The 25,873-nt window shown below is 32.0% G+C and overlaps 2 protein-coding genes across 2 annotated transcripts; both read right to left on the reverse strand.

Annotated features, from left to right (window-relative positions):
* Positions 1-1,431: 1,431 nt before the first annotated feature.
* LOC134710758 (glutamate receptor ionotropic, delta-1-like) lies at positions 1,432-12,213 on the reverse strand. The gene is made up of 6 exons (XM_063571154.1): positions 12,173-12,213; positions 9,747-9,837; positions 8,555-8,882; positions 6,912-7,129; positions 5,014-5,279; positions 1,432-1,732 (listed from the first exon to the last, which is right to left on the reverse strand). The coding sequence occupies exons 1-6, from the start codon at positions 12,211-12,213 to the stop codon at positions 1,432-1,434; spliced, it is 1,245 nt and encodes a 414-aa protein (XP_063427224.1).
* Positions 12,214-21,152: 8,939 nt separating this feature from the next.
* LOC134709414 (glutamate receptor ionotropic, kainate 2-like) lies at positions 21,153-25,143 on the reverse strand. Its single transcript, XM_063569576.1, has 4 exons — positions 25,074-25,143; positions 23,771-23,988; positions 22,774-23,039; positions 21,153-21,465 (listed from the first exon to the last, which is right to left on the reverse strand). The coding sequence occupies exons 1-4, from the start codon at positions 25,096-25,098 to the stop codon at positions 21,156-21,158; spliced, it is 819 nt and encodes a 272-aa protein (XP_063425646.1). The 5' UTR covers positions 25,099-25,143; the 3' UTR covers positions 21,153-21,155.
* Positions 25,144-25,873: the final 730 nt, after the last annotated feature.

Below are 25,873 nucleotides of genomic sequence, written 5' to 3' on the forward strand. Positions count from 1 at the left end.
ATGCAAAACAAGTGAAACTGCGAGCTACTGCTCACTGATGATACCCCCGCCGCAAGTGGATAATACTAATAGTGTAAAAATATGCAAGTGTTCGGTAAACAGGAAGTTGTCGAGTGATGAATCTGAAAACGCATCACACGGTATAGCTGACTTATATAAATCCTGAAACTAAATTTCAGAAATCCTTGTATTGTAGTTCCTGAGGAAAATGTGACGAAAATTTTCAACTTGGCTATCATGTGTAAAATCATACAAGTGTTCGGTAAACAGGAAGTTGTCAAGTGATCAATCTGAGAACGCATCACACGGTATAGCTGACTAAGATAAACCCTGAAACCAAATTTCAGAAATCCTTGTATTGTAGTTTCTGAGAAAAATGTGACGAACATTTTCAACTTGGCTATCAAGTGTAAAATCAAACAAGTGTTCGGTAAACAGGAAGTTGTCAAGTGATGAATCTGAAAACGCATCACACGGTATAGCTGACTTAGATAAACCCTGAAACCAAATTTCAGAAATCCTTGTATGGTAGTTCCTGAGAAAAATGTGACGAAAATTTTCAACTTGGCTATCATGTGTAAAATCATACAAGTGTTCGGTAAACATGAAGTCGATGAATGATGAATCTGAAAACGCATCACACGGTATGGCTGACATATATAAATGTTGATACCAAATTACAGAAAGTGTGGATGTGTAGTTCCTGAGAAAAATGTGACGAAAGTTTCATGGGACGGACTGACGGACTGACAGACAGAGGTAAAACAGTATACCCCCTTTTTTAGAGCGGGGGTATAATGATAGTGCGAGTGGGGCATCCGTGTACTTGGGACACATTCTTGTTTAACAATAAAACAGACAAAAAATTATGAGAACTAAATTTAAGCTACTTAATGGCTCACACATTTTCGATTAAAGTTTCAAAACTACTCATTCTCTGTGACTTTGAAATTCCGAGTTTTCATACAACTCATTGCACAACATGTTTGCAATCTAAGTCATATTCTATACCGAAAGGCTGATGAAACAATTACAAAAAAAATTTACGTGTTGATTAGAGTCAAAATATAACATAAAATGATAATATCATTACCAAATACACTCGTTATCTAACTTTTAAAGCAACCCATTGTCTTAAAATTTTGTAATCTATGTTTTTACACAGTTCATTTTTCCAACGACATTTGCCATCTTAGTTTTAAAACAGTGTTTCTCTAGGACAAAATGCCATCTAAATTGTTAATTCAATTAACATATAACGTGAATACATATTTGATCAATATGAAAGTTCCTTTAATCTTTTACCTGCATTTTACCCTATACAAGCTATTTAATACTAATCACAGTAGTATAATTTTAACAGCGACAGAGACAACATTTTCAAACGTTATTTTACTAATCAAATTTGATTGATTTGATAAAAAAAAATCTTTAGTAGATCATACAGTCTTCAAGACTTGACTTCGTCCTTACTATGTCAGTTTCATGTGATCTTTGTTTTCCTTTGTCTTGCATCAATCTCTTTCTCTGATATCTCCACTTAAAACATTCATATATAAGAAGACTAGAAGCACTGAAAACACCAAAGGCTACCACGTAAAAGGAACTATGTATATCTATTAGAGTTATTGGTGTTGATTCTTTGCGTGGATTATTGTCACAAATTCCATGTGTCGGCCAGTGTTCTAACTTCCACTTCTGTAATAACCCGTTTTCAAAAATAGCATTCATTCTAAAATCAAAATATATTCATTATTTTAGACCATCCTATATTTTTACTGACTGTATCATTTATCTAAAGTTCCAACCCAGTGTAAAATGAGGTAACGGTCCCTTTGTTAATGTTAATGTCCATGTAATTTATATTAAAAGGATAACTAAATGTAACGTTAATTTCAATATGTTTTAATATTCTACATGCCAATGGGAAGATATATTTGTAAATATATAAAATGACTGAATAAACAGCCAACGATAAATCTTACGGGCGATGGATCATATAAATATGATACTGTACACTACAAAATATAATATAAAACCAATCTGAAAAAAGTTCAACATCACCAAAATATAACAATAGCATGAACAAATGTAACTATTATAGATATTTCGGGTAACAGCGATCCTTCATCAGTATGACCACGATGTAAAATGAATCATGTGAATCTGTTATAATTATAAATCTATCACACTCTTGAATTAATACCAACAAAAACAACAGACTAAGCGAACGTCAGAGAAGCTGGTACAATTTTAAAATTTCCAAACACGACGCAAGGACTGCACAGATAGGCAAAAAAAATTGTTATTTACAATACGAACTAGCACAACTCTGAAATTCCAAAAGTGAAGAAATATATATATAAAACATCTGAATAATAGTCAACAATTTTCCCCACGAGGACGCTGGATCGTTACAAGTAACGATACATGTACACAATAAAATACATTATATAAACGCCTAAAAAGTGTACATAACAACACCAATAACACAAAAAGAAACTATAAATGTAATTATTTATAAATATTTCGGATAACAGATATCCTTCATCAGTATATATGATTATGATGTTGAGTATTCACTCAACATCACAATCATATATACTGATGAAGGATATCTGTTATCCGAAATATTTATAAATAATTACATTTATAGTTTCTTATTGTGTTATTGGTGTTGTTATGTACATTTTTTAGGCGTTTATATATATGTATAGATCCGTTTTGTTACATCTTGTGATCAATTTTATTTGGCAATCGTCAATGGCAGTCAGCAGGGTTAAAGAACATCAGTTGTTCGACCTGTTAGTCAAATGCGCTTTGTTTAAATATAATTTTCACTTTATAGTCTTTTGGAAAATGTTGTTTGTGCTGTTTTTAGACCCTTCTACAACGAAATTTGTTTGACATGCACACGTATAAAAATTGCGGTTTTTATCCAACGCAATCATATAGGTTTGAATGTAGTTTTCAATTTAGACTCGTTTATATTTTTTGTTTGGGCATGTATCATATTTTCCCTCCGGTTTACATGATCCGTTCATCCTATATTGTCTCTTAAAATTCAAGAGTCAATCTTAAATTGAGAGTAAATTATATGGCCTTCCAAATACCGTTTCGATCCCTAACATCACTGAAGAGACATATATTATCGAAATCTAGATCTGGTGTACTAAAGAAATATTGACACCGTATGTTTGTGGCGCAACATCGTAGCCACAAGTTAACAAAAAAAAAATTCTGTGACGTATTAAATTTATATTCAGATCCGTTTTGTTACATCTTGTGATCAATTTTATTTGGCAATCGTCAATGGCAGTCAGCAGGGTTAAAGAACATCAGGTGTGCGACCTGTTAGTCAAATGCGTTTTGTTTAAATATAATTTTCACTTTATAGTCTTTTGGAAAATGTTGTTTGTGCTGTTTTTAGACCCTTCTACAACGAAATTTGTTTGACATGCACACGTATAAAAATTGCGGTTTTTATCCAACGCAATCATAGGTTTGAACGTAGTTTTCAATTTAGACTCGTTTATATTTTTTGTTTGGGCATGTATCATATTTTCCCTCCGGTTTACATGACCCGTTCATCCTATATTGTCTCTTAAAATTCAAGAGTCAATCTTAAATTGAGAGTAAATTATATGGCCTTCCAAATACCGTTGTTATCCCTAACATCACTGAAGAGACATATATTGTCGAAATCTAGATCTGGTGTACTAAAGAAATATTGACACCGAATGTTTGTGGCGCAACATCGTAGCCACAAGTTAACAAAAAAAAAATTCTGTGACGTATTAAATTTATATTCAGATCCGTTTTGTTACATCTTGTGATCAATTTTATTTGGCAATCGTCAATGGCAGTCAGCAGGGTTAAAGAACATCAGTTGTTCGACCTGTTAGTCAAATGCGTTTTGTTTAAATATAATTTTCACTTTATAGTCTTTTGGAAAATGTTGTTTGTGCTGTTTTTAGACCCTTCTACAACGAAATTTGTTTGACATGCACACGTATAAAAATTGCGGTTTTTATCCAACGCAATCATAGGTTTGAACGTAGTTTTCAATTTAGACTCGTTTATATTTTTTGTTTGGGCATGTATCATATTTTCCCTCCGGTTAACATGATCCGTTCATCCTATTGTCTCTTAAAATTCAAGAGTCAATCTTAAATTGAGAGTAAATTATATGGCCTTCCAAATACCGTTTCGATCCCTAACATCACTGAAGAGACATATATTGTCGAAATCTAGATCTGGTGTACTAAAGAAATATTGACACCGAATGTTTGTGGCGCAACATCGTAGCCACAAGTTAACAAAAAAAAAATTCTGTGACGTATTAAATTTATATTCAGATCCGTTTTGTTACATCTTGTGATCAATTTTATTTGGCAATCGTCAATGGCAGTCAGCAGGGTTAAAGAACATCAGTTGTTCGACCTGTTAGTCAAATGCGTTTTGTTTTAATATAATTTTCACTTTATAGTCTTTTGGAAAATGTTGTTTGTGCTGTTTTTAGACCCTTCTACAACGAAATTTGTTTGACATGCACACGTATAAAAATTGCGGTTTTTATCCAACGCAATCATAGGTTTTGAACGTTAACGTAGTTTTCAATTTAGACTCGTATATATGTATATATATATACATGGAGGGTTTAATGGGAAAAAAAGCCAAATTCATTAAAACTATTAAAATGAACAAGTTTGTTTATTTGCATAAGTCCGAAGATTGGTTATCAACATCAACGCTTAAATCGTAATATCTGAAAGTCATCCAAAGTCAATGCTTCCTGGGAGATTATAATGCTTAGATTCTTAATAATTTCGGGATTAATCAGATTGGAAATGGAAAATTTATTTTATAAGTCGTGCAACGGAACTATGGACTCGCTGACTACATTATTATTAACCTAAAGGCTAAAATCCCTAAAATGTGAAGATTGTTGCATTTCATAACAATTACTTTAGATTTATCAGAATTCGAACCTTATCTCTAAAAATTACTTACTCGTCAGAAAAAATCTTTGTGAATGGAGATTTATTGGGAAGTGCTATTGCGAATTGCATTGTCAATAAATCAGAAAGAACCATTGCAAGATGACAATTGTTATCCATAGCTAGTTCCATCTGAGTTTGGTCACCAACATAAGCGTAGTTTCCTTCCATTACAAGCCGTATTTGAACATTAGGATCTGGACTTAGAATACTTGGGTTTGTTTTGTTGTAGGCAACTACTCCATTCCAAAACTTAACATTATCTGGTTGAGTAGATGTCTGTTAATATAAGAATAAGAATATGCAAAACAAAATTAACTGAACTGTCGAAGCATTAAAATAAGTGTTGAGTGAATTAAATTAATAGATTCGGAAGGAATAATCAAAAACGAAGTTCAGAAGTATAAATAAAAAAAATGGAACCATTCTGAAAAGTGTATTCCAAATACGGAGAAGAAAATATATGCCTGGAGATAGAAAAAAAACGTTAGTTTTCATTTTTTTATTATCTTTATACACAATAAAATATCCCGTCAGGCTACCTGAACCATGTATTGTGATTATAGTCTTTTCTCGTCTCGAAAATTTTTACTGTTGTGATCATTATCATGATGTACTGTCTAGTACTTTCAATAATTCATGCATTACATTGGATGTATGTTAATTTGATCTCGAAATGGTATGTCATATGTATGTCGCTCACCTTGTGTCTATGTTCATCTTCAATAAAGGACACTTTTTTTTAATGTGGACTAAAATATAATTTCTGACTTGATTCTTCTTTTGTCTATCTTGTACTTTTTTTGCTTGTCAAATTTTTGTATTACAGTTTCGCACTATTTTCTATATTAGGGGGATTCCATAATTCCTGACAAAGACAAACGTTAAACTATATTGACCAACTTAACGAATGTCATACTCCTGACTAATTGCATACAACTAGAAATTCTTTCTATGCTTTTCATTGTTTGGTTTTCAACGTTTTAAGTTAGTCGTTTGTACTTTTTGAAGACAATACGAAGACAAAAACAAACAAAAACAAAATGATTATAGAATTTATCATTAAAGGGTAACAACCCTATTAAGAAATTAACGAACATGTCACCTCGTTTGTAGATTTTCTTGTCCAGCTATTCAAATTTTAGTACAACTATAAAACTTTTTAAGGCATAAAAGCAGATAAATGAGTAAAATGTTTAAGTAAAAGGCATACAATCCAAAAAGAAACCGACTGACAATTTGGCGTCATTTGCACGTTTCAATAGTTCTTCTCTTGCTTATCCTTTTAGATATTTAGATATGATACATTTTTGTAGGACCCAGAAATGCAATGGGAAGGCTGCAGTGCATTTGTCTAAATGACGCTTGTTATCTAGTTTAAAATCTATATATTTGCAATAAATTTGATAGTGAGATATGTTCTATTAGTTAATATATCGAATATATATTTATATATCTATATAATTACATTAGATGTATGTTTCATTATAATACGTTATTCTGATTGGCTAACAGCACATCACATGTTATTCCGTAAACAATTGCATGAGACAATAACATTTATCATGCATCATGCCACGAGGTCCCACAATAAAGTGCACAGGTGAATTAAATAAAACTGGATAAAAATCGTGTTTTCATGATACTAGCTAAAAAATGTAATATAAGTATTGAATGCTTCTTTTTGTAACTTTATAGGGTTTTAAAAGCGTTGACCGTGCGTACATTTTTAGAATGATGCGATTCCGCGCTTCATACAAAATGTACTTCGGTCAACGCTTTTACCACCCAATAAATTTACAAAAACAAGCATTCAATTCTTAAATAAAAAATACAAACAACATGACTTATCCTTTGTCACAATCTCTGTGCATAATCTTATAGGTTTTTTTAAAATTTTGTAATGTTTACCTTGAAAATTGTTTCAAATACAGTGCCCTCGTGTGTTCCCCATTTATAACTGCCTTGTTCGACAAGTTCAGCAATATTAGAGAAAGGCAGTTTTTCTTTTGTTACAGTGAGGAAGGCTACAAGGTTACCGCTGTATGTTGCCATCATTATTATGCAAAATATCCACCAGCAGCTTAAAAGCGTACGACCTGAAGAGGAACCTGCCATATGTTCACCACCTATGTTAGAAAATATGGAAAACAAATCCATACATTATAACATTGACGGTACCTGTTTTACTGCACCATATATGTATTCTTTGATTAAATGCAAAATCGCATTGCGGGTGTTACATGCAAAGCAAGATACGATTACCATGTCAACGCACACTGTTGACGCATCTGATCTTGCCTTTTTTAAGCCCATGCGGTTCGCCCAGTTTTTTTCGGTACCTTGTTATTTTCATTATCGATTTGCGCAATTTGGACACCTATAAACTACTGTCGTTTGATGTAAGAAAAAGCAGTGTTTACAAGATAACATGAAACACAAGGTCAATGAAAGTCATAGTCTTATAATTCCGAAACAGTTTTTTTTAAATGCCACAGTAGTATAATCAGGTCACATGATGATAAATAGTTATTTTTCTATGATATTAGTAAAGAAAAATAAGGTTGCCTTCTTCATTGTCATTTTTCAACCATGAGTACGATGTAATTACATTAAGACATGGAACCACTAAATATAGTCTAGCAAATCCATATCAAAGATTTTATGTAATATTGTTTACGTGTTACGGTACTTTTCAATCCCAAATTCATGTATTTAGTTTTTGTGTTATATTTGTTATTCTCATCGGACTTTGTCTAATGCTTAGTGGTTTCTGTGTATGTTTCATTTTAATTTTGTGTCGTTGAACTCTTCTCATATTTAATGAGTTTCCCTCAGTTTTAGTTTGTAACCCGGATTTGGTTTTGAGTTGTACAGTATACTACTGTTGCCTTTATTTACTACACTGTGAAAATAATCCATACTAAATTTAATCATCATTTGTTTTAAATGAGCAATATAATGTCTTAAACCTTGTTTTGATATCATCGAAGAACTCATTAAAACAAACAGAATGGTTTACTTGTGAACAGAAATACGGTTATTCATACTCTTAAGCTATCAAGGGGTCTCCATATGTCTATGCGAGATTGGAAAATACGTAGCCATGTAGTAATGGTAAGCAAAAAAAGACACCCTATCCGAAAGTTACTCATACCGGTTTTTTTTTTCAGGGAATTGCATGTAGCCTGTTGTACGGCAACTATTACTGATAGTATCAGACATACTGTAATTTTTCTGTGGATTCAAAATCCACACCCTTCATCTCGGTCCACCTTTTTTATTACATTCCTTTTCATTTCTCATTTGTTTTCGTCCAGAAAATGCATATTATATTTATCTACAGATATACAGCATTCAATCGAGAATACAGTTTAATAAGAGAAGATATCAAGCCACAACAATCAAGCTATATGCATTTTCGAATTTCATAAATCATACACACAAACATGAAGGGATAAAAATCCAACACTTTTTCTTAATGTATAAATTGAGAATAATAAATTTTATAAACAAGATGTTATAGGTCCTACCTTCATTTAAGGTGTAATTACCTTGTGTTAACAATGCACCATACACATACCACAAGGAGTCAGAAAAATGATGAAGTCCTCGTACTCTATCTCTGTTTTCTATTCTTCTATAGAAGGGCGTATATTTTTCGAAGAAAAACAAACAAAGTGAGGTAACTGGAAGGAATATGAATATACACAAAATTACATATTCGCTTAAAGGATCTATTAATGTTCTCCATTTTTTTGCATTCGGATCAGGTTTTTTCAACAAAATAGCTGGAGAGTCATAGTAATAGGGAATTGTGAAATCGACAACATTTTCCCTAGTGATATGAACAGACACAGGGGCTGCCACTAGATCTACATCCTGAAATGATAAATATAATACTTCTACGGTTTAATGCAATAAATTATGAACATCTGAATTCAACTACAGCTGATTTCTGATACAAATTGTCATTCTAACCTTCATCTGTTTTATGATGAGTCTTTTGTAGACGAAACGCGTGTCTGGCGTATATATAGAATTTAGTCCTGGTATCTATGATGAGTTTATTTATTCGTAATTCAGAAGAAAAAAAATGTGTTACCGCACAGCACCATCTCCCTGTATAAGGACTTTTATAGACTATGTTATAGATTAAATTTTATGGAAACAAAATTTCAGCATCGTTATGGGTAGTCGGATTGTTTTATGTGTTACTGTGTTTCTTTGTATGTCGTGCATTAATATTTACCTGTTTGGTATATGAAAACGAGTCATAAACTGAAGCTGTCTTTTTTATGATTTAAAATTCATTCTATAAAAATGCAGGTGTCTATATGACCTACAGATCATTTATAATCCGTGCATTAATGATATTGCCGCTTGTCAGTAATTTCTATGCGTATATTTCTTACACATAATACATTAACCTGTTTGTTTTAATATTTACATATGTGTTCCTATTATAAAAAAATGTTATTCTTAACGATTACATATATCAATTCGCAAAAATGTATATCCTTATTCATATAATACATTGCATTTTATCACATGCGGAAGCAAAATTAATTTAAACACGCATATAAAAAATATACAAAGTATATCATTAAAAATTAATTTCCTATGTGATTTGCGATTATCAACTGGCGATAAGAAAAAATTGGAAACAGTTTTTCATTATAAAAACATAGTATTCGGTTTTACCTCAAATTTCTTAATACACAAAACGGTCCCAACTTTTCTTACCCGTCGTTCAAGCTGACCTATCAAACCATTCCATGATCCATTTTCCATCTGAGCACCCCATTTTCCATCAAGGGGTTGTGTTATCTCATATCTGAAATGTATTTTAAAATGTTGAACAACATAAAGAATACAGTTGAAAAATTAAAGAGATTTATTATTGTACGACCATTTGTTAATCAACTTACCTGTTTGAAACTATGAAAAACAAATTTGAATCTTGATGAAGAACTAAGAATTAATTGCACAAATTTTATAAGAAAAAGTTAATGTATTTTTTCTGTCGATAATAAGATGCGATACATAGAATTAATATGAATTTTAGTGACACAAATGTTTTATAAAATAACCTTCTACTGGTATTCTACAGACAAGACACCACAGAAGCAAAAGATTTCACTATTTACAGGTTTAGCTATAGACATGGCTTACAAGAAAAACAAAACCAGAGTGCATCAGTAAATATTTAAGAGCATTGGACCAGTAACACAATAGTGTGTACGCAGCCTCTATACCCATGAAGGTCATCTGCATTGAATACGTTTCTGCAAGAATTTAAAGTTGGTGAAATAACAATGTTTTCAGACAAATATTTAACTGGATGCTTGTAGAAATAAGATAATAATTCCACTCAAGATATATAAAAAAAATTGTGAGAATTACATCAATCCCCAATGTAATTAGACTGGATGCGATTACTGCTACACATACATCACCCGTCATTTCATCCACGTTCACTTTAAATGCCACCAAAGGGAAAATGATACAATCAGCCGACTTTACTGATATATATACAATTATCATTTAAAAAGGCAACAGTTGTTTGCTCTTATAAAGTCATAAATTGATTTAGAGAAAACAAATCCGGGTTACAAATCAAAAACCGAGGTAAACACAAGGTAAACACATACTAGTAAAACATAAGAGGAATACAACGGAGCAGCAGAAACACTGAATATTACTGCCCATACGGGTCTTGCTGATCATGGTTACCCTTTAACGTAAGTCCAATAATATAATATCAATAATCAGTTTTTATGTTATCTAATGTTAACATGCATGCGCATTTTGTATCCACACAGCTATGAAGGCATATTTACAAAGTATGTGGGTATTATGTTACTGATACAACATCGGAAATTTGTTTGTCATAAACTATAGTTGAATGTCACAAATCTGTTGCAATATCAGAAACAGATTTCTTTAATCATAACATCAATGTTCATTTTGGATATATGTTGTACTTTGTAATACAGCTGATTTACAAACTACGCCTCTTTTGCGAATTTGAATTCTGCAGAAGACCCAAAATGAAAGGAGGGGTAGGACATATCTTTAGTATAGATCTAGTAAGAAATTTGGGACAGATGAATGTTGAAGATAAGACGCACAGTGTTATATTTTGACCTTTGAAAAAACTTGTAGTGTATTAGAGCTTTCCTTCTAATTTTTAAGGATACTTCATAGTAAAAGTCGTACAGTTTTAGCTGCAAATTAAGTCATCATATATACCAGAATTGGAATTTTGTTTTTGCGCAAGACAAGGGTGTCGTCTACAACAGACGCCTCAGTGACGCTCGTATAAAAAAAAAATTAAAAAGGCAAATAAAGTACGAAGTTGAAGAGCATTCAGAAGCTAAAATTCCTGAAAGCTTTGCCAAAAACATCTTCGGTAATCCTTTCATGGGGTAGAAAGGAATTATTTTATATATTATTTATATTTACGGAAGTGAAGAATTTTTGCTCTATATCTGATGTAACGATTCCGAGATTAATACTATGAATTGAGATAGTTTTAGGGTTTTCCCCATAGGAGGGATATCATTTGTTTGGAAGTGACGGGCGGTCAGAAAAAGCGTATTTATCTATCATTGCGTAATGTGTGTTACCAGTTAGATTTTCACATCTTTTAATTAATTTTAACTTATAATTAGCCATAAAGATTAGATGCATAGTTTAGATCATCAAGATTGTGTTGAAACGTCTGGGTATCACTCATCGTGCATTGCAATGAAAGCAGTCAAGTTTGTCCGGTATAGTATCCTTATAAAACTGGTTAAGAAGAAACAATTTGTGTGTAAAAAAAAGACATATACTTTTCACAATATCATAATTCATCTTACCTCCTATACATGTCAAGGAATATGATTGAAGCGACATGATATATGCTATGCAGGAAAAGTAAATTACATATGGGGTGAGAGCTTATAGAATTTACTGACCTTGTTTATATCATACTAGGTCACTAACACACTATATAACTAATAATTCTATACTGTGGAATACCTCTACCAATGCTTATTTGCACCAATGTCAAATTCTTGTAAAATCGTATACGTATTAGGGGAGGGGTGTCCTTGCACATTTTCAAGATCTTACAGTACACAACTGCATCCAGCTCACTTCAAAATTAGAAACCAAGTACTTACGTAAAATTCAGGGCTAATGCAAGATGATGTAGTAAGTCCATAGTGAATCCTGTATATTCGTTTCTTTTCTCATTAAAGATGACAAAGGGATCCCACTATTAAAGGTAAAATTTTAAATTTCACACGCTAAATAACTTTAAGGAAAAGAGTTATCAAAGGTGCCAGGATTATACGCCAGACGCGCGTTTCGTTCATATAAGACTCGTCTGTGACGCTCATTCTAAAATTCTTAAAACTGGTATCTATGCATTGTTATATTCAGTTTCGTCTTTTGTACTGAAGTATCAGCTCTTTTTTCATATAAGTTCTGGAATATCGAAATATAATGCTATATGCCACCTTTTGAAAGTAACTTTAAACTTATGCATAACTCACCATTGAAGTCAGTATCAGGAACAGTACACAATCAAAAGTCGGTATTTACAGGAAGATTCAATGATCTTTTTTAAAAGTCTTTGTATAGGAATGTTAACATTTTTTTACGATAAGTCACCATCATGTTGATTTCTTAATTTGACATTTGTATAAAGTTAAATTATGATTCTGTAATTCTTTTATGATATACTCATATATGATATTTCTAAACACCGCTAAAGTCTAATAAGACTAAATTTATTTCCTGTGCGGCGTAAAATATCAATGTCTCGATCTTTTATAATCTTAATGTCTTTAATTTTTTCTTAATAGCAGATTTTCTAGAAAAAGTATAAGCACGAAAATGGTAGCTTAAAATAACCGTACTCATATTACAGCTCTAGATCATTTGTGTGCTATATCAAAACATAAGACGTCGAGAATTTTTACAATGATTACATGTATTATGTAGTTAAAAAAGTTTGAAACAAATAAAACTATTTAATCACTGATAATGACTTACAGGTAATGTGCCTACCAATAATTTTCGTTTATTAAATCCCATCTTAGAGTTCGGAAAAATTTCTGTCAGCGTCAGAAGACTTCCTGAATGTTGCAAATATCCAACGGTGCTCCATCGTCTCTTTTCATTTTCCCACATCAAAGTTTTAATTGGTAACCAATTACAATCTTTCGTATCGCGAAAATCCATCTGAAATGATACTTGTGTACAAAAAAAAACAGCCGAAGGAATATTTGCGTATTCAAGGGTCCTATGCATATCTGTCACGTGTATCTAACAGACTGATATTTTTGGAAATGTCGTCTTTTTTGCCTTTCTCTGAATCGCCCTTAATAATTCACTTGATCGTCATGTTAGCAGCCCCTAGACAAACAGGATCGGAACATCTAAGTTTGTAATTGTTATCTTATTTTTTCTTTGTGGGAAGGGGCTATAGTTAGTATTTCGCAGTTTTCATTTTTTTTCATTTTTTTAATTACGTTTTTTTTTTTATCAATTGCCGATACTATAAAGGCGAACAATGATTTTATCCTTGTGTCATAGCTACGAAAAGTCTGTTTAAATTTTCCGGAATAACCTGAATTCCGTCTTTTTATAATACGGGAATTACTTCTTCTACTGATTATTTTATCGTTCACTTGGTTTTGCAATGCAAATTTGATGCATTGTATTTGTGTCTTCATTTAAAACAAAGTAAACGCAAACAAATACATATTAAAATGGTTAACGTTTATTATATTACCACTTGTTGAATATTGGATTTATCAGCTTTAAAGAAATTCTCCATACTGATATCAAGCTTAATATTTAATTAATTTTTGCAATTTTGTGAAGAGAAACGCTAGATGAAGTAATGTGCTGAAAATTACAAATGGTACCTGGTCATTGGCAAGGATATACAAATGAAGATGTGGCGTGATTGCAAAGTAAAGTGCCTTGAAAATGCCTGTACCAAGTCAGGAAAATGACAGTTCTTGTCCATTTGTTTTTGATGCGTTTTGTTATTTGATTTTGCCATGTGATTATGGACTTTCCTAATTGATTTTCCTCTGAGTTCAGTATTTTTGTGATTTTACTTTTTGGACGCACAAAATCTAGTAAGTGTTTTTGTCATTAATATCTTTTGAAAATCCTCAAATCCCGTAATTGCATTTGAAATTTGGAAATTCCTAGAAATAGGATGAAGCTTGCGGTCAAATAGTTTCATCAAAGTCCAATAGTTGGAAAATATTGGTCTAATAGTTGGAAACTGTTGACCGGTCAAATAGTGCAACGCTTGTAATTTGAAAAATAGTAAACATATTGTGAACTCATCTTATATAGAAAATGATATCTAAGGTAAAATATGTTTAAACAATTGTATATATCATTATTTCAGGTTACCTTATTTGTATGATGTTGTGGTTTATTTAGATCTGAAGTGCGGTATTGTATCACTGCTACATTGTCTAAAACAGTGCTGTAGTTAGTTTCCAAAACTGAGATATCCCCGTTATCAACAATTCCAAGTAACCATCTGGAGTTATGTATGAGGGATGATCTGACAACATGTTTACGTCCATACTCGAAAGGCTGAATAATAAATTACAAAAAAAATACTTAAATGTGAGTAGTTAATTATAACTAGTTATTTATTTGGTACACTTTAAAACATATTTTGCCAAAATAATGTTGAATTTGTGAAATAATCGCGATACATAATACAGGAAAAACAGTTAAGATAAATCAACATAAGACTTTGAAAGGGCTGATGACCGTAAAGTAATTTTCCTAATCGTCAGGTAGCAGTATAGCTTTCAAAACTAGGTAAACGCATGCTTCTTCGTGTTAGCAATGAGTCAGTCAACGTCAATCAGATTAATAGAGAAAATCAATAACGAATTAGATTAATAAAAGGTTTTATAAAAAGGTTCTATTTAAAAAAAAAAAGATTTAATCATTATATATACAAAAAAGGTGGTTTGAAGTTAATGATACAATTATTCGCATTCAGAATAAAAAAACACGCTGATATAACCATTCATAATGCAAAGTACATGACCTACAAAAAATTTAAAACTCAAACCGTATAGTAAGCTTAAAAAGCAATGACATGACAAAATCATTCAAAAGGCAAATACAAGAGTCTGTTTCATCATAATGCCATTCCGTTGTTAACACATTTATATATATACATATTTTATTAAAAAAGGAAATTACATACTATCGCATAGAGTTTGTACACACCATAAGGCGGACAATCAAACAAACCTTCGTAAGCTGGAAAAATGTTTGTATGGATGAATGCAAAACCACATAAATGATACAACATATTAAGATGAAGCTTTTTTGTAGTGCATAGGATATATCTTCCAAAATTTAATGCATCATAAATGTGTGTGCATATAAATCAATTCCCGGTTTTGAAGTAGCTTGATTTACTAAATTATAATCCTGGTACCTTTGATAACTTTTTACCCAACTGGGTCGATGCCACTGCTGGTGGACGTTTAGTCCCCGAGGTTATCACCAGCCTAGTAGTCAACACTTCGGTGTTAATATGAATATCAATAATATGGTATTTTTTATAAATTTCCTGTTAACAAAGCTTTGCATTTGTCGAAAAGAAAAGGATTTTCTATCACAGGCATCGATTACCTTAACCGTATTTGGCACAACTTTTTGGGAATTTTTTATCCTCAATGCACTTCAACTTTGTACTTTTTTTATAGATATCTTGATATGAACGTGTTTGATGAGTCTTATGTAGACGAAATTAGCGTCTTGCGTTCTAAATTATAATCCTGGTTGGGGTATTGCATACACATATTTCACTAGTTGCTAGATTCAGACGGTTTCTGAAATAAAAATTCTATTATTCTGGCAGACGAACAGAAGTTGAGCAGTATCACTCTCTCGGTCGGAGTGAAAAATTATGTAGGAAAATGTGTATATCAATACTTATTATAATACCTTTGCTAAGTAGTTTTGGCACGCTTTCAGATTACATAATAAAGTGCAATTTAAGATTTTATCGTCATTAGTAGCTGTTTTTTCGGACATAAGTTCGTCTATTTTCTGTGACGTCAGTTGTTCCATGTGTTGTACATTCCCAAAGATTCCAGCAGCCGATAACATTTGATGCAATAGTGTTGCTTGGTAATCTGCGAATAGTATAAATATGGTGAATCTTTAAATAACTTTGTGACCATCATTGTTATACCACATTCTGCTTCAAAACTGCTCTAGCATGCGTACCTAATGCAAACTTCCCAATAAACCTTTATAACAACTGCAGATATTTGATTTTTAAGTATGGATTTTTAAGAGACAACTCTCCACAAGAAACCACATGATACAAAATGTACACCTATATGTCACATACAGCTTTCGTTAATGTACAATGTTCTTACCGCATAATGAGCTTTAGAGGCTCCTAAAAATAACAAATGTAAAACAAAAAAAAACAAGAAAAATAAGGGCATAATTTATGAACGAATAATAAACGAAAAACATATGTTACACAACCAACAAACGACAACCACTGGATTAAAGTTTCGTGATTTGTGACAGGAATACAGAATGTGGTTGGTTTAACTAGTTCTTTTCGCCAACCCCACCCCTAGCATGTGATAATGTAATAGCAGAATACAAGAAAAAACTTTGCAAGACTATAGACGAATAACAAATATAAGAAACAACAGATATCGACAACAACTCAAATAAAAAACTCTTTGGTAAAGGAATGTGGCGGGGTAAAACTCGTGTGAAAGCAGCAACACTTCCCCTAATCGCGGACAGTGGAGTAACAGTACAACATAATAACAAGCTAAAAAATACATAAAGAGGCTCAACCTATGAGATGAACACTAAAAGAATTACATCTAACAGATCTGGGAGTACTCACAGTTGCTGACAACTGGTTCAAAGCCAATAAAAACTAACAAATAAATTAGCATCTTAAACTAAACTATCTTCAACATACCTGTTTCAATATTGTTCTATTTTATCATCATTCCTGTTTAATAATTGTACCTTTTTATCATGATACATGTTTTATTATCATACCTGTTTCATTGCCGCACCTATTTTAAAAGTTATTATAATTATTCCATTACCATACCTTTGTGATTATCATACCTGTTTTATTACCATACCTGATGTATAACCATACCTGTTTCATTGTCATGGATGATGCAAACAGAAGACCACTTAAGATAAACTATCACAGACATCAGAGACACAGCTACTCCAGTAACGTTTTGAATAACCGGTTCCCGAAACAAATAGTTTCCTCGTGGCAATACGCATTCTGTAGACGTGGTTATTTTACTCATTATCTTTGTCAACTTAACACATAAATCGTTACTCTCTTCGTTTTGTCAGGGTTTTTTTTTCAGAGAATGGGAATGTTTAACCAATATCCTTTTACATCTGAGCACATACCATTTACTGTCAAGTTATCTTGCTTTCTATTCACTCAAAAAATATTGTGTGGTATTTTTAATCATTATCCTGTTTTACATTATAACATTTAACATTCCTCTCTATCGTACATTTTAAGTTTATTTAGTTAGTAACGAAAACTGTTGATCTTCCTATTCATTCAGCCACAGTTAACATAAAGCAAAAGCTATTAGCTATTTATAAAATCGTTATTTTAGATTTAAAAATATTTGTATGTAAATATAATCAAAGCAAATGTAATATATTATATATATTAATATGGTGTCTCTTGGCTATTCCTACATTTTGAACTGTTGTTCTCTGTTTATTAATACATGGAAAGGACAATAAATGTTATGACTGCAAAATATGTTGTTTTGGCCATTAGCTCAATTCGATAATAGATAAATGCCACTGTCACAAAGTAAAGTACAATATACCAAATTATCATGTTTACCTCTAACCAAAACATTAAGTTTGGTCATATGAATGATAAAAACTTTATTACAACCTGAGACGAGACGAAGAGATTCGATTTTATATTACAACGCTGAGCACTTTGAAGTTACAAAGCATTCATTCATAAATCTGTTGTGCGTTTGGCCTGCGAAACGAAATTTCTAAGAGTTTTTGCAAGAACAGAACAAAAATGATGTAGCATGCCATTAAACCAGGTTCAATCCACCATTTTTTCCTTTAAAAATGTCCTGTACCAAGTTCTATTATTGGTGGTTTCTGTGTGTGTTACATGTTAACGTTGCGTCGTTTGTTTTCTCTTTTTTTAGTGTAAATTCACATAGCGATAAAACGTGTCTCGGTACTTGTCTATCCCAAATTCATGTATTTGATTTTGATTTAATATTCGATATTCTCGTGGGTTTTTTTCTGATGCGTTGTCCGTTTTTGTGTGTGTTACATTTTAGTGTTGTGTCGTTGTTCTCCTCTTATATTTAATGCCTTTCCCTCGGTTTTAGTTTGTTACCCCGAAGTTTTTTTTGTCCATGAATTTATGAGTTTTGACCAGCGGTATACTACTGTTGCCTTTATATATCAATGTTAACAGTGTTCGCTTTACAGAATAATGGAAGTATAATTTTAATAAAATACTTCCACATATGGTAAACTTAAAGATTATTGGTAATAATTGCCTTTCCATATACTATTTAAAATGGCCGTTTAGTGCGAATTTGTTATCTCTACTATTGACAAGAACATTACATTAGTTTACTCTAGTCTTTATTCAAATTATATGTTTAAAGAATTTCAAACCGTCGTATTATTTTTTATGGATTTTTATATTTGAAACACTATTGTCTCTCTGAATTGATGCAAATTGTCAGAACTACTTTTGGTATCTTATTTACTTAAGGATGATGGCTGTTTTTTGGCCAGTTTAAACATTTGATTTTCAGCCAGTGCAGTTTACCTTTCATTCTTTGATATTTTAAAATTTTTGAATGTTCTTTATGTGCAGCTGGGTTTGTTTTTTACTTTTCAATAGTTTTTTTTAAGAGGGATGCGTAGAATATTTTTCCAAATTGTTTCGATGACATATTGTATATGTGTGAAATTTACGGTCTTTTTGTCGCTTATTCTGTTATAAAAACAATATTATGATAAACAAACACTTTGCAAGTTCAAATTAACTTGATACTGGTACAATATAAACTTTTGCACGATAAAATTTAAAATTACCATCTATAATTATGCTTTTTTCTCATTTCACTATTTTGGGGGATAAATTGGCACTACTACTGAATCCATCAACTAAAGGTTCTAGGTAAATCATAGCAAGAAAAATGAGGATTGATATGATAATCGATCATTATTTATATATTATGAAATAAGTAACGATAAAAGGAACAAATGCTGTATTGAAATTGTCAATTTTGTGAATGTAATTCCAAACTCGTTTAGGTATGTTTCCTTAATATTTAAGCGACAGCACTATTTTTTGTTAACGCAATCCATGTATTACGGGTAAGTTGCTGTCAAGGATTTGTTGTAACACGAATGCCTGAGGTAAAGGAATATGGCCACTTGAATAAACTTGGCCTTGTAAGTTTATTTTCGATATATGAGTTTGACTGTTTCTCTGGTCTCTGCGCTCCCCTTTTACTGGACCTGTCTGACAATGCACGTTTGGGCGAATAATTACGCTAAATCTGATGACTTCTGCTAGTAAGAGTTTTCTTTTAAGGGATACTGTACATTGCCTGTTGCAAAGAAACATGTCTGCGTCTATCATACACTCATATTTTTAGAGTGACAGTCTTAATTTGCTTTCCTTTATCTCATTCAGGTTTATTGTATCTATTGGCATTAACTCTTGTCATGAACATGCACAACACACCTCAACTGGATTTCAGGCAAATAAAAATTAATGAATAGTCAGCACCAATTAGTAAAACAAATTTCAATAATAAGATTCAAACTATAGACGATTTACATACAATGTATTAGCCATTTTGACAACAAGTCTATAATTGATCACAGGTTACCGTCACTGCAGTCAGACTATTCAGTACACTTTTGCAGGATCTCAAATTTTAGAAAACTGACATTGTCAAGATGCTTGATCTCTTGCTCAACATCATACGTGTTACGTTTAACGGACGTTCTCCTGTATGACGTCTACTCATAGAAATAAAGGAACAACAAGTGGACAAAAAAGGAGGCTGCTATGATGAGACTGTCGACTGTTTGTTGAAGACCACATCCTAAGCGTAATACATATGTCATCTATCAAGAAATCAAGCATTTTGATAATGTCAGTTTTTCTAAAATTTGTTTGACGCAATCCGAGAGGTTTTAAAACGTACGATGTATCCCTCAAAAAGAACTTGCATCTACGTTTACCATACTTTCTTATGAAACAAAGCAAGACCAATATTTTTAAGTTGTCTTGTTTGGAATGAGGGAATACTAGCGTTAAGGGTAAAACAGTGAATTATTTTATTACAGTAACTAGAGGAAAGAAACTTAGACTGTGTTAACTCAAACATATCTTTTGATTGTTTTACTATCGAAATTTAAATCACTATGCCTATAGAGTACGAAACTTCACAATAATTTTAAAGTCAGGCTCTGATTGATGATAAAATAGATGTTGATAAATTTGAGAAAGGTGGAGCACTTGGCTGACATATGATATGTAAATGAAGAACTAACACAAGTTATTCAAGTCGTAATTGTTGTGAAATTTATATAAGAGTCGATGTGTAAAGATTGTTTTTTGGAGAAAAAAAAGGTATTTGCAAGTGAAATTGGTTTATAAAGTATAGACTAAGACTTAAGAAAACTGAGTTTGAATACAACAACAATGACAAAGTCTGAATAGAAATAGAAAACATGTATCAATTCTAAAATGCACAAAATATAAAAGTTGCTGAAATAGTAGTTAAACAGCAGTCGTACCGACATAATGAAATAGTCTGTACAGCATAGACGAACAGTTGCAATTTTGCTGTTCGTTTTCATTAAAACATAAATTATTTTTGTTAAATGTTTAACAATAACTTTAGCTTTGTAGTTAAAAACAACTATACGAAATTCCTGAAATATATATTTTTTCAATAAGCACCATACACAATTTATGATATAAACACATATACAACAGCACCAATAGTTATAATCAACATTAAAACTAAATTGACTACTAGTATTATAAAGTTTTAACATCTAGTATAACATAGAGTCCTCTAGATCTGATTTTGTCTTTACTAGTTCAATGTCGTGTTCTGTTTCTTTTACTTGGTCTTGCAGCAATTTCCTGCTATGTTTGCTATAGAGTTTCCATTTGAAACATTCACATATGAGAAAAATTAAGGCAACGAAAATACCAATCGCTACGACGTAAAACGAACTATGTATATCTATTAGAGTTATTGGTGTAGATTCTTTCCGTGCATCATCGTGGCACATTCCATGTTTCGGCCAGTGTTTTAACTTCCACATCTGAAATAGTCCATTCCCGAACATGGCAGTCATTCTGGAATTTAAAACAAGTAAAATTCTATACATTTAAGATTTAACATATCTAAATAAACTGTAGCACCTATAAAAGGTTTATACTTAAAGTAACGCGAGTCAATGGTAATCGTGTGTAATGTTAACGTTCTGTAGTTCAAAACCCTAGGGACAACGTTAACTACAATCAGCGTCGATAATCTTTTCGAGATTGTAAGCAGTCCGTCACATGCAAAAATTGAGGACGTAACCTGCATTCAACAGCTATGCACATCGATAGGAACTACCAACTACAAGAGAAATTGAACCAGTGTCCTATAATGGCGGGGAGGGACCATTGCTTCAAACTGTATAAACGAAGTGTACTGCAATTTACGGAGAAGTATTTTCTGGAAAATTCTATTCAAAGCTGGTACTTGTCGAGGTTTACAAGACAGCCGAATCTGAGATATCCGCAAAGAACGTTCATTACAAACTTTCTATACACACAAGATCGAAAATGCTGGTAAAGACACAAACAAATCATCATTGTATTAGTTCTCTGTAAAAACGTTCAAAATCAGCACCAATCATTCTGTGTCCCTTTTTCAATGAAGGAGGCATTTCAAAATCTACTTTTCCATTTGACTGTATAAATCATCTGGGTAAATTTTAGCTATTGGCGAGACTTTCAAACCTGACATCATGCATTGCTTTTGATGGAGTTCGTGTTGCTTATTCTTTAGTTTACTATGTTGTGTCATTTGCACTATTATATGTCTGTTCATCTGGTTCATTTTTAGTCTTGGCGTTGCCAGTTTATTTTCGATTTATAAGTTTGACTGTCCCTCTGGTATCTTTTGTCCCTCTTTAATAATGGTCAATTCATCTCAGGTAAACTTTGCCAGGTAATGTTGGAAACAAAATGTCCTAATTTATTTTCTATGTCAGATAAGAATTATTGAAATGAATATTACTGTTGATTCAATAGATTATACATGATTAGAAAAGAAAGTGCCAAACAAATTGTTTCCTGTTAATTGTCAATATGTCATTCTAACTTAAGATATCGTTGCATATTACAACTTCCAATTTTTAGTCATTTGAAATAAGATGCTCACACGTAATGTTAAGTCATTTGAAATAAGATGTGCATACGTAATGTTTATCCATATGAAATAAGATGTGCACATGTAATGTTTAGTCAAATTGAAATAAGATGTGCACACGTGATGTTTAGTTATTTGAAATAAGATGTGCACACGAAATCTTTATTCATTTGAAATAAGATATGCACACGTAATGTTTAGTCATTTGAAATGTGCACACGTAATAATTAACAGTTACTTACTCATCAGAAAAAATCTTGGTGAACGGAGAGTTATTAGGGAGTGCTATGGCGTATTGCATTGAAACAATATCTGAAAGCACCATTGTCAGATGACAGTTAGTAGCCATCGTTAATTCAAAGTGAGTTTTGTCACCTACATATGCGTAGTCTCCCTCCATTACAAGTCGTACTTGAACATCTCCGTCTGCACTCAGAATATTCGGGTTCGTTTTATTGTTGTCAACCACTCCCTTCCAAAACTTTACATAATCTGGTCGGGTGGAAGCCTATTAATATAAAAACACATGTAAAAATAGTAAGTGAACTGTCGAAACATAGATGCCCGTGAATATAAAGACACATAAATCAAAAATTAACTTAACTGTCGATACATGTATGTCTGTTAATAAAATAAAACACACAAAGCAAAAGTAACTGGGCTGACGAAACATGAATGCCTGTTAATAGAAAGACACATTATTCAAAAGTAACTGAACTGTCGAAACATGTATGCATGTTAATAAAAAAGCCACAAAAAAAAGTAACTGGACTGTCTAAACATATAGAAGAATCCCAATATCTGATAAAGAAATTGCAGTCAGTCATGGCTGACGTAAAATACATAAATGGAGAACAGAGCATTCTAGTTTGAGTTTTTTTAGATAAAAGTAAGAAGATGTTGTATGAGTGCCCGTGAGGGCTCACGCCTAACAGTAAGGTATAAAGGGTCTCCTAATTATATGTGTCCAAAAATTTAAACAGGGAAAACAACCATAGAAAAAAGTGCACATAAATTCTACAATTTTCATTGCTATAAAAAAACATCTAATCAAAGATACCAGCTTTCTATTTGATACTCCTAATGCGTTTTCGACTTTAAAAGACTCAAAAACAACGAAACTAAAGAGCAATGAAACTGGAAATTCAGAAAAATTGGCCAAATACGGATAAAACTATTGTGGAATGTAAAAGAGATTAAATAAACTATGTAACTTCTTTGAAAATATGTCATGTTTACCTTGAAAATCGTTTCAAAGACAGTTCCCTCTTGTGTTCCCCATTTATAACTACCAAGTTCCACAAGTCCAGCAATATCAGAGAATGGCAGTTTATCTTTAGTTACAGTTAGGAAGGCCACAAGGTTACCGCTGTATGTTGCCATCATTATGATGCAAAATATCCACCAAGAGCTTAATAATGTCCGACCTGAGGACGAACCTGCCATATGTTCACCCCCTATGTTCAGAAAAGTAAAAAAATTCTATCAAATTAATATACATATTATAGTTATAAAAGACTCTACGAACGTTCTTATGTTATTAACTGTTGATTTTCTTATATTTGAATTACAATTATTAATTACGAAAAAGCATCTGTAAACAAAATCAAACTGGTTCATTTGTAAAAAAAAACAGACAGACGAAATATATCAAATGAATATTCCTTTATCGAATGCAACTGACAATATAAAAAAAAGAAGATGTGGTATAATTGCCAATGAGACACTATTCACAAAAAATCAAAATGACACAAACATTAACAACTATGGGTAACCGTACGGCCTTCAACCATGAGCAAAGCCAAGACCGCATATTAAGCTTTAAAAGATCCCGATAGGACAATGTAAAACAATTCAAACGAGAAATCTAACGGCTTTATTTATGTAAAAAACATGAACGAAAAACAAATAAGTAACACATAAACAAACGACGACCCCTGAATGCCATGCCAAAACTTGCATACCTGTTTTTACATTTTATCATTGACATGTTGTCATTTGTATCTTATGACAATAACACCTATCGTTAAAATAACGACCGTAGCAGTAAACCCTGTCTTATACCATTTAGGTATTCAAGTCATGACCGGATCAAAGGACCATTTAGGTATTCAAGTCATGACCGGATCAAAGGAATTGAAGATTGAAGGGGGTGACATGCTATAGTATTTTCATTGTAAGTGCTTTTATTTGGTAGAACAGAAAAGGGAAATTCGACAATAGAAAACAAGTTCATTTATCATGTGACTTCAAAATTAATTATATATTGCCGAATGCTCTATCATATTATTTTAATTTATTTTTGGTAATCGAATTTGTCATCTTTTCGATTATTTTTCACGTGGATAACTGCCAGTTTATGGATTGTATTATTTTATGACATAAAGGTAATTACTTGGAATATAACGCTAATCATTTGCATTCGTTCATACATAGGTATTACCATTGTACTAATAAACTTATGTATGACCTTCAAACATATTTCAAAGAAAGTAAATATAAGTATGAAAAGAAGTGGAAGTTCGATAAGGGTTAAAATTACCTTGAGTTAATAGAGCACCATACATGTACCACAATGAGTCAGAGAAATGATGCAGTCCTCTCACGTTATCTTTTTCTTCCATTCTTCTATAGTATGGAGTACATTTTTCGAAAACAAACAAAAATAATGAAGTAACTGCAAGAAAAAGGAATATACACAAAAATACATATCCGCTTAAGGGATCTATCAATGTTCTCCATTTTTTCGCATTTGGATCAGGCTTTTTCAACAAAATAGCAGCAGAATCATAGTAATATGGTATTGTAAAATCGACAGCGTTTTCCCTTTGAATTTGCATAGTCAAAGGGGCTGCAACTAGATCCACATCCTGAAAAATAATAAACATTTAACTAAATTTGATAAATTATGAATATCTAATTTTTCAACTATAGCTTATTCTTATATACATGTATATCGTACCTGTGCAAATATATATGCCATGTGGTTTTAAATTCCTCGTGCTTAATTGTGATCTTAGTCTTCATGTTCTTGATATATTTGTTATACAACAAATGGTTATTATCATCTAGCATTTAATCCTCAAAGAATGACGTAAATGAATTTACGTATTCTTTTAGCTGTGTCGGTTCCAATATGCTGATTATTCTCTGTGTTAATCATTTTGTTGTCTTTGTATGTTTTTCGTTAATCTTTGCTTGTTGGTCAACTGAAAAAAGTTATCTGCCGCCGTCTTTTTAAAGATTTTACAAAGATTCAATCAAATATACAGTTTCTAATGTCTTGTAATCTGATGAATTTTTAATAATCTTTCATTAAACGCTATTGTCACCTGTCAATGC

The sequence above is a fragment of the Mytilus trossulus genome, chromosome 3 (assembly GCF_036588685.1).
Source record: "Mytilus trossulus isolate FHL-02 chromosome 3, PNRI_Mtr1.1.1.hap1, whole genome shotgun sequence".
Classification (NCBI taxonomy): domain Eukaryota; kingdom Metazoa; phylum Mollusca; class Bivalvia; order Mytilida; family Mytilidae; genus Mytilus; species Mytilus trossulus.

Excerpts from the sequence above, each read along its gene's own strand:
- LOC134710758 (XM_063571154.1), bottom strand. The coding sequence starts at position 12,213 with ATGGACTTACTACATCATCTTGCATTAGCCCTGAATTTTAC. Across the intron at positions 7,130-8,554 it reads TGGTGCATTGTTAACACAAG|GTGGTGAACATATGGCAGGT; the intron begins GTAATTACACCT and ends TTTCTAACATAG. Across the intron at positions 1,733-5,013 it reads ACAAAGATTTTTTCTGACGA|AATGAATGCTATTTTTGAAA; the intron begins GTAAGTAATTTT and ends TTTTGATTTTAG.
- LOC134709414 (XM_063569576.1), bottom strand. The coding sequence starts at position 25,098 with ATGTATGGTGCTCTATTAACTCAAG. Across the intron at positions 23,989-25,073 it reads TGGTGCTCTATTAACTCAAG|GGGGTGAACATATGGCAGGT; the intron begins GTAATTTTAACC and ends TTCTGAACATAG. Across the intron at positions 21,466-22,773 it reads ACCAAGATTTTTTCTGATGA|AATGACTGCCATGTTCGGGA; the intron begins GTAAGTAACTGT and ends TTTAAATTCCAG.